This window comes from Sylvia atricapilla, chromosome 3, assembly GCF_009819655.1.
Source record: "Sylvia atricapilla isolate bSylAtr1 chromosome 3, bSylAtr1.pri, whole genome shotgun sequence".
Taxonomy (NCBI): domain Eukaryota; kingdom Metazoa; phylum Chordata; class Aves; order Passeriformes; family Sylviidae; genus Sylvia; species Sylvia atricapilla.
The window spans coordinates 84978407-84993295 of record NC_089142.1 but is presented as its reverse complement, the minus strand read 5'-3'; the positions used below and the strand labels follow the sequence as shown (position 1 = coordinate 84993295).

Below are 14889 nucleotides of genomic sequence, written 5' to 3'. Positions count from 1 at the left end.
TAGCTTATAGTTAGGTTATTGTGGAAGAGAAAAACACATGCATTGTGAGGAATCATTTGGCTCTATCTGGAGTTTCTGTTGTCTGAGGTAAGTTAATTTTAGTCTGCCCATGAGGCATATTAGATAGTAAATTCTAAGAGTTTTGTAAAAGCCAATAGCTCATAGAAGTTTTCTGCAGTGCCAGAGTTATCTCCACTTCATCTCTGATTGCAGCCCTTTCCAACCACCAAGTAATGATTTTTGGCACTTTCACTATGATTTTTGGCACTATCACAGCAGGGTAAACATCAATAGCATGAATATCAAATATCGATAAAAGATTCATGCTTGAACGTGGAGCAATGGTACAAATACACACCTGCAAAAACAGAGTGAACACAGCAGGGAAATTACTACACCTTAAATGGGTTTGAAAGCAATCTTAAAGTGAATGAAAAGCCCTTGAGGCACTTGGAATCAGGATTTTTTACATCCCTACTATCTCCTGAGAGAGGCACCAGGGATGAAAGAGGGGTGTGTCCAGCTTGAGATGTCTCCAGCCACTGTGGAAACAAACGCAGCTCCCAAGCAGATTTTCAGACAGCTCTTATTGTACCATTCGCACCTTGTTTCTTTTACTACATATATGAGGGCAACGTGGGGGTTCCTTTGGCAGGCAGTTGGGTACAGGCTACATCTTGTACAGTCAGAACTGCTGTTCAGCAGGTTTGCAGCGTCATTTCTTCTGCGGGTGACTGTCCTTCCATCATTTTGGTGAAACAGAGAAATAAAGAAAGAAATTAAACTTCTAAAAAAAATTTAAAACCTCTACAAAGCTGGCTGACTTCCCCAGCAAGAAAGTAGGAAAGACCATCTCATCAGTCAAGATGCTCATGTGGCCCTTATTCTCTCTTCATGCCAAAGACTTGCTGAAGTCCTGCCACAGACTGATGGTTCTGCATGTCCCACATGTCATGGAATTGGCCCTGTCTGGGTGTGACCCAGGAAGGGGCCTGAAATAACATTTAGAGAGGTGAGCTCAGAGCCCAGCAGATATGTATCAAGTGCTACAGAGGCAAGTTTGGAACTCCCTCTGACCCAACCTGCTGCAGACAAGCCAAAATCAGCAGTTCTGCTAAGAAGGCACAACTTTGCAGTACTTTGTAAGGGAGTAAAATTTCTTTATTCTCATGTTCATACACTCTGAGCTGCACTCTGGTGCTTCTGAGGTAACTATTTATTAAAAGAGGAAAAAATGCTTTCCTGAATGCAACATAATTTGTTCTTTAATCACAGCAGATCTAACAAATCTTTCAGCCCTTAGAGTGGGTACAGAGGATCATGCTTAAGCTTCCTCTTTAGGTTTACATTGGGTATTAGACAAGTTGGGTCAAATGCTGATTACTATACTGATAGTACTCATGACAAATACACGTATAGGAAAACAGAGTCCTATAACATATATACCCCAGAATGCAGTCCTAGCTCTGTTCTCCAAAGAAGTCCGAAATCTTATTTTTCTATGTAGTGATTTTTAAAAGTATGTATTGTGCTCCTTTTCTAGGAATGAGTCTGAATTTTGACTTCTTAGTCTTTTTGGGGGGATCACACGGAGGTTTTGATGCTGCTTGGTGTAATGAATCAATGTTCAGCTCAACAGTTTTGTTCCTAAATATCAACGAAGGTTTGGCAAATTTCTACTACTGCTCATTTTGACAGGATGAGGACAGCACTCCCTTGACTGATCGTAGAGGTGACTAATGATTCTGTATTCTTCAAGCACGCAAAAGATGTGCACTTAGTACCATTGTGCATTTGATTTGCATTTTATTCCACACTCCTTTTTAGCTCTCAGGGTAATTTTTGCTTATTGTACTTATTTAAGCTATTTGGACTTAACAGCGGGAAAGCTCACAGAAGATTCTACAGAGTGAAATTTTTGAGTTTTTCAGTCTTTACCCTTGGAGCTCTCCAAAGCAGAGCAATCTATCAGTCTCTTCCTTCATTACTCTTTGAAAGTTTTTCAAGCAAAGATAAAGAAAAATCCATTCTTTCATCTCACTTTCAACAGTACAGAACACTCTTACACGTTATTCCACAGAATTTATAGTTTTTCAGTAAAATTATTCATAAGCTGCTTTTCATTCTCAGTAATGACCTCATATGGATGCCTATAACAAGTAAGAGCTTTTGTTCTTCTGGTAAACAATGAAATATCCATGCCTGCAAAAACCTCCAGGAATTATGATTGGCAATTAATCATGGTTAAGGAACAATAAACCTAGCAAATCTGGACGTGGCTGTATCAACAGACTTGATGCCATACCTACCGTTAGTTGTATTTTGGGGACTTTGTGCAAACAAATTAACTTGTTGGTCACCTGCTCACTGTCTATTTGATCTTAAAACCATATTCAGTAATTTAAGCCATTAGTGGGTAAATCTCAGGAGCCAGGTAAAACTTTAATCAGTTGGTGAAGTTGAAGCATAAGAAGAAATCCTGCTGTCTGAAGAGAACAATTGGGGCTCTCTTAAATAAATGGGAGATAACAAATTTGAGCAGTCCTATATTTATAAACTTATTTAATATGCAACTTTGTTAAAGAGTAGCATTTCTTTCCTTTTCTGCTACTTAAAAATCTTCTGCATACTTTCTGTGAGTGAGAACTAATTTGAGGATGGCCAAATATATATCTGCAAAGTATATAGCTGATACCTAGAAGAGAGAAAATTCCTATAAACACTGCTCAAGCTTTCTTCTTTCCAATGAGTTCGCTAATGGGATGCATAGCCTCGATTCTGGACTGTTGATCTTTACTAGGCTGCTAGTAGTCTACTTTTAGACTCCTAATTGTGGAGAGTTTGTAAAATGTAAATAAATAGTAGACTACTTTTTACTATATTTTGTTTATGCACCAGAAATCTGTGGCATCTAAGATCGTTTGTCAGAGAAATATATTCCTAAATGATAAAACATGTTTCTAGACAATAAAATCATGTTACTATTTGAAGCTCTAACTGACTTCTCATTTTCTTTCTCCTGAGGTAATTATAAGCTAAAACTTGTTTTCTTGCTGAATGGGTTTTACTTTCTTTTTCAGTAATGGATTTGTCACTCTTCACATAGTAAACTTTCAGTCCAGTCTCAGCTTTGGAAAAAGCAGGGTGTCTTTGGTTGGTGAGCAATGCTTTTGTCTAATTTTGGTATCACAAACTGAAAAGGATGTAATTATGTTCTATTCTTTTGTAGAGTAATCTAAAATTAAACATCTCCACATCTTTCTAGGCTATCCAGTCCTTCTAGCCTTCCTTTTCCTTTGCTTTATGTGCAATATCCAGAAAATGACAAAATGTCAAACCTCTGCTTTTAGGAAATGCCTTCATTACATTGAAGGCATCTATGTTGCTTTTTTTGTTGTTTGTTTTCTGCTTTTTTTTTCCCCTTAGGAGACAATATTTTCTGACCATTAGTGATTTTTGCAGCCCTTGTTCTCATTCTGCATATGAAAAAAAAAATTCCCAAATGTTACTGCAAAAGTCACCTTGAATTTTTCCAGTTTTCTTTACCTTGTGCATGCTTCATAGAAATTTTTGTTCCAAACGATTTTCTCTCTTCTAGCTCAGAATCCAGAATCTTGATGATTAATTTGCTTATATGTTTTTCAAAATTTTCCTCAGTTTACAGGAAGCAAAGAATTCTTCTGTATCCCTTTTACATAGTAAAAGGCAATTCCAATGTTTGCTAATTGAGTAGAGGATTTGCCAGAGAGGTTCTCTAAATATAGGTAAACTATGTCTGTGGTGAGTTGATAGATATTCTTTTAGCTCATTTTTCAAGAACTGGTAAATGCAGTTCTCCCTTTCTCTGCCCTGGGAATTAAACAATTTTTTTAATCTTCATGATAAGAGAGATGCTTGAGATTCTGGTAGATAACCATTCCTTATCTCTTGAGACTATCCACAAGTTCAAACACTGGGGTGGGGAAACACTTGAATAATATGTATTTAATGATAATGCATAAATTGTGTCTTAAATGAATGCTGAGACACTTTTCAGGGTGAGAGAAAGGGGCTGATTTATAAGTGTATACACTTTCTGTAGGTAGTAATGCCCATTTCATTTCATTTCAAGATTCTTTCTTTTGGTTGGAATAATTAGAATAGTCTTGTCAGCTGTTAGCTGACTCTGCACTTCTCTTACCAGTGCACAAAGATTTTTTTGACAGAAGAACTTGAAACAGCATGTTGGAGTTTGCTTTGGCCAGCCAATTACAAAGTATGGGCATACATAACTTCAGGCAGTGCCTGGAGTTTTTGTCATTCCAGCATGACCTTCTGGACACAAAATTATCCTGTGTGGCAGGACACCAAGTTTCTACAGGACATTTAACCTGGCACAAGTGCTTTGAGTTGCAAGCATGGACAAAATTGCTAGCAAGTCGCTGAGGATCCTATTCATCTCAGCTCACGTGAGCTCTCACAGAAAAAGGTGGTGGACATCTCTTAACCACAATAGGATCCCTTCATTATGATTTACACAGATTTCACTCCCTGGAAATAAGTGGAAAACCCCACTTGTAACTCTCAAGAAAGGACAGCATATGGCTGAATCTGACAGCTGTGTTCTGCCAGGAAAATAGCAGATTCCCTTTTCCAAATTAATTTCATTTGAACTTCTAAATGTGCTCATTACTTCTAATGTTGCTCCCTTCTGGTAACCTCTGCTGGCATGGAGGGATGACCTTTTCTGATGTAACTGTCCAACACTGCAAAAAAGAATTCAGAAATACTCGAGTCAGAAAGAATAACCATGACCCTTCAGACAAGTGTATGAGACATTTGTCTATAAAAACCTGGGGAAAGTGTGTCCCAGGTCCTCAGTTCTGCTTAATGACTTGAACACCCTTTTCATGGAAAACTTTTACCTCTCTCATCTTTAGAAACAAGGCAGTTGTAATACGTTGCTGCCACTGTCATTTGCTAACTTTACTCATCTGAAATTAGTAAAGCTGGCTCTTTGAAACATTGTTGTGAATTATGATAGCTTTCTAACGATACATTTATGTGTAGATCCAGACTGAATTCATTACTGTGCCTCTGCATTGTTTCCATAAATACTTAAGCTTCACGTTTACCAACAGAAATATTGTGTGGGCTTTCAATTACTCTGCTAATGAGCTTAAATATGTTTTAGTTGGATTTGAATTAGTGCGAGGAATTTTTTTTCTGAGGCAGTTAGCATAATGAGGTGAAAGGTGTTCTGTGTGTTGCTGAATAACTTGGGTGTGAGTGGATTAATCTTTAGTGCTGACAAGGCTTCCTAGAATGTATCTGCTTTCCCTCTAAAGATAAAATTGAAAGCTCAGGGCATAAAATATCTCCTGCTGTCATGTCCACATGAAAGAAATTACAGCATAGATCAGGGAACCTGAAAGGCTAATTTTGTGTTGTCATACCAACATGAACCAAAATGAGATTGTCCCAGAGCAGTAGCTTTCTCCTGGACAGCTGAAGTGAACACCTTCATTGATACAAAGAATTAGAAGATGTTTCTGGTGATTTTCATCCGAGTGCCTCACCCATTGTACCCAACTGCAGCTCCATGTGGTTTGCAATAATTTTGTTGAGAATTTTAAAGAGAAGAGAGTTTTCCCTTATTCTGCTCATATTTCCACAACAATGGCAATGGAGGGGAGCAGAATTCCTTGTACTGTGGTTCCCCTTTCTCAGCCTTGTGAAGTGATGTCCCCCAGAAGCCTACACTTTCCTCTCTCACCTGATAAATTGCTTCAAAGTACCCCCATGGAACATTATTTAGCATCCTATATATATAAAAAAATATGATCAGAGCCAATAGTTTAAAGTTTGGGATGTTTTGGGTTTTACTTTCCCTTATAGCACAAGTCATATATTAAATATCAGTATCTCTCTGGCTCACCATCTTCTGACAAGCATATCAATTGCTTTTGTCTCTGCCTTCTCTTCCCCACATTCAACCCCAAAAGAGCAGGAAAGAACATAAGCAAATTAGGAAATAATGATGAAATTATATGTACTATGTGTTTTAGTTGACAAGACAGATTCTCTGAAGGGCAACTGGATGAATGAGTGATGAGAAGATAAGTTTCAGAAAAGCAAGAAGGGATTTGTGTTTAATAATAAATGTTCCATCTGAAAGCAAAATTATGATTGCATATCATAAAAGCCCCCAAAACTAATAAAATAAAAATGCAAGAAATTATTCATGCTGGGTTGATTTAGTGTTTACTGAAAAAGTCTGGCTACCTCCTGGTATTATCTGACATTTCCTTGTGTTGACATGACTGACAGAGGAATTATACCCTGTTGCTAATACTAACAAACATCTCTTTTCCCAGGGCACGAGAAATAAAACTGTCATTTTTTCAAAATGCAGGTCACAATAGGTCTCTGTCTTTCCCAAATTCTAAATTAAAAAATCTTTAATCTGGTGCCGAAAGAGAGATCTCACACTGAAATATACTTGGTACTTTTTTTGCCTGTGGATGTTTTTGGGGTTTTTTGTTTGTTTGTTTTCTTTTATTTTGTTTTGTTTTTTTTTCTTGTTGGTGGGGTTTTTTTGGTTTTTTTTGGTTAATTTCTGAGGCCTTAGGATGAGCTGAAGACATATATTTAAGAATTTCTTTTGAAATCTGAAGGGTTAGAAATTAATCTCCATTGTTAGCTTACTTAATTTTTAGTAATGTTTTAGATTCTATTTTTATTCCATCACTACAGAAACTGGGGCTTTCCTGGATAGAAATATAGAAAAAAAAACAAAAAAAAAAAAAAACAAAAAAAACCCCCAACCAGTATATCATATAAAACTTTCAAGCAAATCACAAATTTGGCAGCCAAGAAGAATGCTAAGTCTGCAGCCCAAATTTGTCAATTGCATGCTCTTGCTCCCAGGCAATACATCATGTGTGACATTTTCACTTCAATTTAGATCCTTCTAGTCTTCCTCTGATCTTTTTCTGCCCTTTTCTCCAGATTTCTTAATCTCTGTCCACCATCTGAAGTCTTTCCACTCTTGATTCACTTCACTGTCTTTACAATTGTCTTGGCTTTGCTGGAAGATCATATTTTTACATGATTTTTAGTCAATCTCTCTGTAGTATGCCCCTGCTGATACTTCCTCTCTCCCCTTTCTCTACCATCCTGCTTCTATCCTACTGAGATTGAAGGTGGACACTCTACCTGAAATGAAGGACTCTCTCAGACTCTTCTACAACACTCAATTGCAAATTACCTGGAATCTTTTCTCTTTTCCTCCAGAAAAACATATGGAACTGGACTGAAGGGGAAAAAATCTTAAAATAAAGGAGAAACTTATTAATGAAAGAAAGGATCATTTTTGGTATGAGATTTTCCCTGAAAATGAAAATTGTTCAGATTCCAGTATTTAGCTTTTCTGAATCGATTTCTAGTTCTGATAGCAATATTTTGCACTCAACTGAAACAACTTTATCTAAGAGGAAGTTTAGGAGTGTACAGTGAGACTGATATTTTCACAGTAAGGTTTTATTACACAGAAACAATAGTATGATAACCAACTGGAATATAACTTTACAAAACAATAACTATTTCACACTTGCACCCCTCTTTCTCTTTCTTTTCTCCTCCCCATTACAAGTTATGGTGCCTAATGACACCAGTGCTTAGCAGTTGCTCCATAATTCGTGTATGGTATACAACAGCTACAAAATTCGCACCCAAGGAATTAAGCTTTTTTAACCTTTTTTTTCCCCCACCTTTTCCTGATACAGCATTTAATAAATTAGCATGAGTCTATTTTAAAGTCCTAGCATCCATTTCAGAAGGGGAAATTGCATACAGGTAGTCTTTAGACCCAGATATTAAAACGAAAGTTTTGCATGGGTAATATATAGTCCTGGGTAATATATTAAAAAAAAAAAAAAAAAAAAAAAAAAAAAAAAAAAAGATTATTAGAAAAGCAACATAATCCAGTGTGTTACTTTAAAACTGAGTCTTGGAAGTTGCAAGTAGCTTCCCAAAGGAATTGCTTTGACAAGTCCCTGAAAGTTCTGTGATTAAAGCAGTTTTAGGCTAAAACTAGATGGTATCATATCCTTCTTTTGATGGAGAAAAGGAAAAGAATTGCCTAGCCAATTAACCTAATCTAGGTTTTGTCTAATTTGTCTGTTTTGCATAGCCACAGTATTAACTGGCAGTTCAGTCCTGCTAATCCCCAGTGCTACAAAGAAGAAAAGAAGCGTTTGTATATTACAGTGTAATCACAATATCTACTAATTTCCTCCGATACACTACAGGCCTCTTTTGAAAGGAGATTGCTGGCATTATCTCAATTTTATAAATGAGGAGCCTTACAGTACAGCAAAATGATTTCTCAGGAATTGAGAGTTACTGATAAAGTGGAGGCTGATATCAGTGAAGCTGATAAAGGAAGAATAAAACTCAGTTATCCTAAATTCTCAGCACAGTTCACTCTCTGCAAGCTTCAGTGCTCACTTACATCTGGGATTATGACAGAATTCTGCAGCAAACCTTTTTCTCCTGCATTTCTAACTAATTTATTTTCCAATTTTCTTAATATCACCACACACCGAAGTGAATAATCACAAAATTGCTTGCTTTCTGTATGTTGTGTCCACAAGGACATAACAAGGACATTCTAGTGATGATACAAAATAAGATTGACTTCAAATAAGAGTTCTTGCACTCTCCTTCCCTTTTTTTAGAAAGTGTCTCTTGGACTCATTTTGGTGCTTCCACAAAATGAGAGACAGCTCTCCACGATTGATGGGAATGCATTGTTTGAAAAAGCCCTTAAAATCCTCTTGGCTTCACAGCTCTTCCTCACACATTAACTCTCCAAGGAGCATCTGTCTACTGATGTTCTGTTTCAGACACTAATGCCATGCCCTAGTCCTGGCCATAGGTCTCCTCTTCCAGTAACTAAAGCTATTGCACCAAAGAGTGTGAGAAAGGGGCTTTTCCGTTTAAATTAAGAAGGTCAATTGTAAGACCCCTATTCTTGTTTCATTCCCTGTAGAGGCAGGATTTTCAGAGAGGTTAGAACCTTATTAATGTATGAATAGTTTTCTTTGGGATATTTTAACCTTCAGATAGGATTCAGAAGCTAGATTAAGAATCAGATAACAAAATCCTGCCAGGAATGTAGAGAATTTGCCTGCTCCTCCCACTCTAAAGAGAATAAACCAAATGAGAAAGGCAGAAATAACTATGTCTTATGTGTCTGGACAGTGAAATTTCCATAAAAATTTCAAATTTTGTCTCACTGGAACTAAATTTACGCTTTCCCTGTTAACATATTTGTGTGTTTGCTTTCCCAGTCCTCACTGCTCCAGGGCTCCTTAAACTGGATAGATTAAGACCTTTCATAACCTATAATCTATAAGCAAACCTTTTGTTAGTTGATCTCCTCCTGAACTTAGTCACCTTTTTTTCCTGAAGAAAAGCTAGTATCAAATTTAGATATTTATTCCTCTTCTGTGATAAGAAGCATCTCTGCAAGGTCACCCTGCCCTGAAGAGCAGGTGGACAATATCAAGCTTGTTGCTTCAAGATACCACAACTTTAAGTATGTTTGCTATCTGAGGGCTGGTGAGTGATCACCAGGGTTTTCTGAGTTCCAGAAGCCAACGACCTTAAAAAGCTATTTTTGATCTCCAATGCACCAGATCCTTGCTATCTGAAACCAACTTTCTGTGTTTAGGTGATGAGGGGACTGAACAAAGCCTTGCAAGATCTCTGCCTAGACCCAGTTTTGTTGGCCCTTCTTAGGTTTACAGCAGATCTGTGTTGTTGAGTCTCAGAGTCAAGGGCAGGGTGGTTCACAATTAATGCCACTGCACATGGCATGGAGCAGCCATGAAGAGACATCCCCTCTTAGGCAGCAAAGCAAAGATCAAAGTGGCACCTTGCAGCTACCTGTGTTGGGGACAATCAAATAAAAAGTCATCAATATCCCAGAATAAAAATGTGTCTGCATTTGGGGAGGGTAGATTGAAGCATGGAGCAATGCCAAAACACTCCTAAAATTTGGCAAGTTTAAGAGAACAAGATTGCCTTCCCTGTAAGATAGAAAACTAAGTCTGATATTAATTACTTAACTCCTAGTACCCCTGAAATTGATGCTTATTCCCATGCTTAGATGTTCCTTAGCAGAATAATTTGAATATTTTGAAGAGTGTTTAAAGTTTATTTACAGAAACATCCAAAATTCTTCATTTTAGATGTATACGGAGAGTTGATTGATTTTTCCTTAACTGGGATTACAACTGTAATCTTTTAAAAACCCATTATTAGTCCAAATATTATCACAGATGTAGCTTCCAGAATTCATTGAACTAAGGAATTACTCTGTTTCTTTTTAATGCTAAGATGAGGTTTTTATTATAGCACATTTCAACACAGTTAACTGTCCAGGCTTTAGGACTAGCTATGGCCTCACTTCTATACATTCAAAAATGGATTTGCTATACATTTCTTGCAACTATTCACTACCTGCCACTCTTTGAAATATTCTAGGCAGTTACGCTTCCTTGGAAGCTTCTGTGTAATTGTGTTTGAAGAAGGCAAGTTGTAAATTATTTGGGCTATCAGTGTTCATTAAAATTGGGCATTAGTGTGTGAGGCTGAACAACTGTATTTCTAAAGTTAGGGTCCCTTTTGAGAGGTCGGACGGAGCTACGACACATCCACACTGATGCAGTGATCAATGTTGTACTGACGTTTATTGTTTGTGCATCCATATTTATTTCCTTACAACTTTATTGACATTACAAGGCACACAAAGAATGTACACATTTGCCACCTTACGGAGGCTACTGTATTAGCGCTATAGATCTACATGTGAGCACCTGTTAGTACCCGAAATACCTTAACAGAGAGAGGTGAATTTTTGCTGTGCCACAGCCTGAATTTCCACTGCCCCACAAAGGCCCACAGGTCCCACAGGGCAAGGGGCCCGGTCTGGAATTGCTCACACCGCATTCCAAATACAAATCATGTCCTCCATCTCTTAGAAACTCTGCTACATATTTCTATTTTTGTATGCTTGTTTGCTCTTTAAAAAGAGCCACACCCTTACCTGAGGCCAGACTGAAGGGCTGTGTAAGTGACGAGAAAGCATAAAAGCACAGATGACCAGACATATGCAAAGCTATAAAGTGAGTAAACCCAGGTGTTTGCTGTTTGCTCAGAGACAGTGGTCTCTCTTGTCTCTGTGTTCCATTAGTGCAAAGCCAAAGGAACAACTCTAACAGATGGTGTTATAGTCCTGTTTTTCCAAGAATTATGACCCAAGTCCAAGACCCAGTTTGTAGGGCAGACTACTCTTTCTGCTAACAGTGCAACTTGTTTGTAATGAGGTTTTACAATGAAATAACTTCTGAATGACCTAACGAGTGCAGAATTTTTTTAAGCTTTGGTCTAGGAGTGGTGGTGAAAAGTGGAGTATAGCATTACAGAAGGAGACAGGAAGTAATAAGTGAAACTATTCAAGGGTCTAAAATCAAATGTTTGACGACCAGTAGTATTCTGTTATCCCATATACCATCCCTGGTGTATGCATATAAACTTGAACAATTCAACGAAGTGCAGTCTGCTGTGAGCAGAGGTGTTTTGTTCACACAGCCACAGGGAAAACATTACAATTAGAAATAGTTTGAGACCAAATATTTCAGCTTTGGGAAACCACTTTAGTATCAGTATTTGGAGTGTTTTATGAGGTCTGCTTTATGACCTCTTGGCTCATTCTGAATAGGTCATCTATATCTGTGTCAAACAGTTCCATTAGGATGATAAATGTGCCTAGAATTTCAAATACAACATTGAGTAAGCCTGACAGATGATGTTTATATTCCAAGTGTCTCTCAGCGTTATTTCTTTTCCTTACAGAATTTTTTTTCTGTTTGTTTGCTTTTTAAAAGGGAGCCACATCCTCGCCTGTGGCCAGACTGAAGGGTTGAGTAAGTGGCGTGAATGCATAAATGCAAAGATGATCAGAAAATCATCTTTGCAGTGCCTTGACGTTGCTGCTTCACTGTGCAGGTCTGCTCCCTCCCACTGCACAGAAGGTGCTCTGCAGAGCTGCAGTTTGTGCTAGCTGTGGCAATGATTTGAGGCTGAGGAAGCCTGGCGCTCCCACGAGGAGTCTGCCTTGTTCCTGTGCCCAGGCCTTGCCATCCCAAATGGTCACACCAGCTCACTGTGTGTTCTGAGTGCCTGTAGGACTACTTGTTGCTGGTGCAAAAAACCTGCAGATCTAAGTCATAATGTGCCATTTTAATTTCAGCTTTCTTTTTTCCTTTCACCCAAGCCTGTAACGTAGAAGTAATGAGAAACATGCATGGGGTATCTCTTTAGTGTTATTCTTGACCACCCATGGAGCACCAAATCAGAGATTCTCCATTGTGTTCCACTAATGTGCTGCAATTTTCACCAGTTTGAAATGGGGGTAGACCATGTTCATTCCCATCAGCTAATTTTGAATGCTAGTGATGCTCTAATATTGCATGAGTTCAAATGACTGCTTGAGTTTTGTAACAGCAAAGAATAATGTCCATAAATGTCCCAATTTGGAGTTTCAGCCTAGCTATTTGGTTTTTGGAAATGGACTTATACACGAGTAGAATTTTTTTTATTCTAAAGAAACCTTCTTATTTCCATACCTCTATCTTCCTGCCTCTCCTCACACTTCCACAGCCCATACTGCCAATAGCAGTGTTTCTTTCTCACTCACACAGGGGAAGGTGGTTGCAGCGATAAATTTCTGGCAAAGATGATGATGCTAGCTGCGTTTTTAGGAGATATTTCCCACAGTAGGGAGTAGGAGGATGGGGAAAGTAAGTGGGAGAGTGGAGAAAAAGAGAGAAATGGTTGCCTGCCTTTCATTATCAATCAATGAGAAAGCCAAATGTAGACCCTTGCCTTCACAAGGTAAGTAACCTGCTGATGTTAGACAGTAAATGTTAAAGCACCTGTGAAGTGATGTGACAACTGCCAAGTTGAGACTCAGCAAGAACAAGGGTCATTTGCATACTCAGAAATAACTGCTCTTTGCATGCTTTTATTCTGAGTTATTTGTTCAGGTTTGAATATATTTCAGATTGGGACAGATGCAAGTGAGGAGAAAAAGAATCCCCAGTTTAGTTTGATCTGTTTTTCCTATTCCCTTTATTGCACAGTTGAGAGCTGGCCCTCAAAACTTGCGTGTTACTGAAGGCTGGGATGTCGAACCCTCAGGAGCTGGGAAGCTGGAATGCTTGTTTGAATTTTATGGCTCTGAATTTTATGGCTCATCTCTGCTAGTACTCAGAACAGTTAACATGTTCTAATCTCTGTTCTCTCTTTTACCTTTGTGTCAATAGTAACCAATTCTTTTTTCTTTTTCTTTTTTTTTTTTTTTTTTCCAAGGATGATACCAGCCACAAACAAGGCCTTTGTTGTAACCAACCTTGTTTCTGGAACAGGCTATGACCTCTGCGTCCTGGCAATGTGGGATGACACGGCCACAACCCTTACTGCCACAAATATTGTGGGATGTGCCCAGTTCTTCACCAAAGAAGAGTACCCTCAGTGCCAGTCAATGCACAGCCAGTTCCTGGGTGGGACCATGATTCTGATCATTGGAGGCATCATTGTGGCAACTCTGTTGGTATTCATTGTAATTCTCATGGTCCGCTACAAGGTCTGCAACAATTCCCAGGGGAAGATGTCTAATGTCAGCAACGTCTACTCACAGACAAATGGAGCACAACCAGTTCAGAATGGAGTCTTGCCCCAAGTCAATCCCAAAGTGGTGGTGAGAAATGAACTTATGGAATTTAACTGTCAGTCTGCACGGAGCAGCATCTCCTCTTCCTCCAGCTCTGCAAATAGCCGTGACTGTGACAACTACAGCCTCCAAAGTGAACAGGGCACATTGTCCAGTAAATGGAGGCCTCCTTCCCGGTCAAAACACAACATTGACCGGCTAATGGGAGCTTTTGCCTCCCTGGAACTGAAATGTCAGAAAAAAGAGGAAATGACAGACTCCAGAACTTCCACGGTGGCCCGCCACTCGGACAAAGAGCCACTGCTGGGCCAGACAGAGTCCAAATTCCGCAGCTTCCTCATGTTGCCTCTGGAGGGCAAAACTAAACGTAGCCATTCTTTTGACATGGGGGACTTTGCCACATCTCAGTGTTGCACCTACCCAAAAAAGATAACAAACATTTGGACAAAGAGGAGCCTCTCGGTCAACGGCATGCTTTTGCAGTATGATGACAATGACTTAACAGGGGCAAAAGGGACTTTCGGGAGCTCAGAGTGGGTAATGGAAAGCACGGTGTAAATATCAGTGTCTCCCCCCTCCTCTTCTCCCCTCATGTGTTATAAAGCATGGTTTGCTTCAGGGCCATGCAGTTGGAAAGAGAGGGGAAGAAACATTTTCTGTTGTACTGGCCAAAAAGATAGGCAAGCAAGTTACAGGCATAGTAAAAGAAAAGGAGGGTCATGAAATGTGAATAGGCACATATGGTTCTGTTCCTGTCTGGCCCCAACTAAACCATGCGTGAATGTTTCAAGGAATTTGCTAGTTGTATTTAGCATTGCTTTCCAAAAGTTACTCAGACTCTTGGTGAACCTTCACACAAGATTAAACAAGGAGGATGAAAAGCAGTTTAACAGCAGAAATGTAATTTTATAGGGTTTCTTTTTATTTTCTTTCTTTCTTTCTTTCTTTCTTTCTTTCTTTCTTTCTTTCTTAATGGCACCTCTTTTTTTTTTTTCTTTTTTTTTTTTTTTTTTTTTTTTTTTTTTTTTTAACCACAGAAATAGATTTCTATTCTATTGGTGCTAGAATACATCTGGTTGTCATTGCAAAGGATTTTCTCATAAGTG

At 38.6% G+C, this 14889-nt stretch overlaps 1 protein-coding gene across 1 annotated transcript in view; it reads left to right on the top strand.

The window, feature by feature from the left end:
• Nucleotides 1–14467, top strand: part of LRFN2 (leucine rich repeat and fibronectin type III domain containing 2) — a 35119-nt gene extending 20652 nt beyond the window's left edge. The window contains exon 2 of the mRNA XM_066316038.1: nucleotides 13423–14467. Within this exon, the coding sequence (XP_066172135.1) occupies nucleotides 13423–14341 (919 nt within the window). The 3' untranslated portion in view covers nucleotides 14342–14467. The remainder of the gene's footprint in view (nucleotides 1–13422) is intronic.
• The last annotated feature ends 422 nt before the right edge of the window (nucleotides 14468–14889 follow it).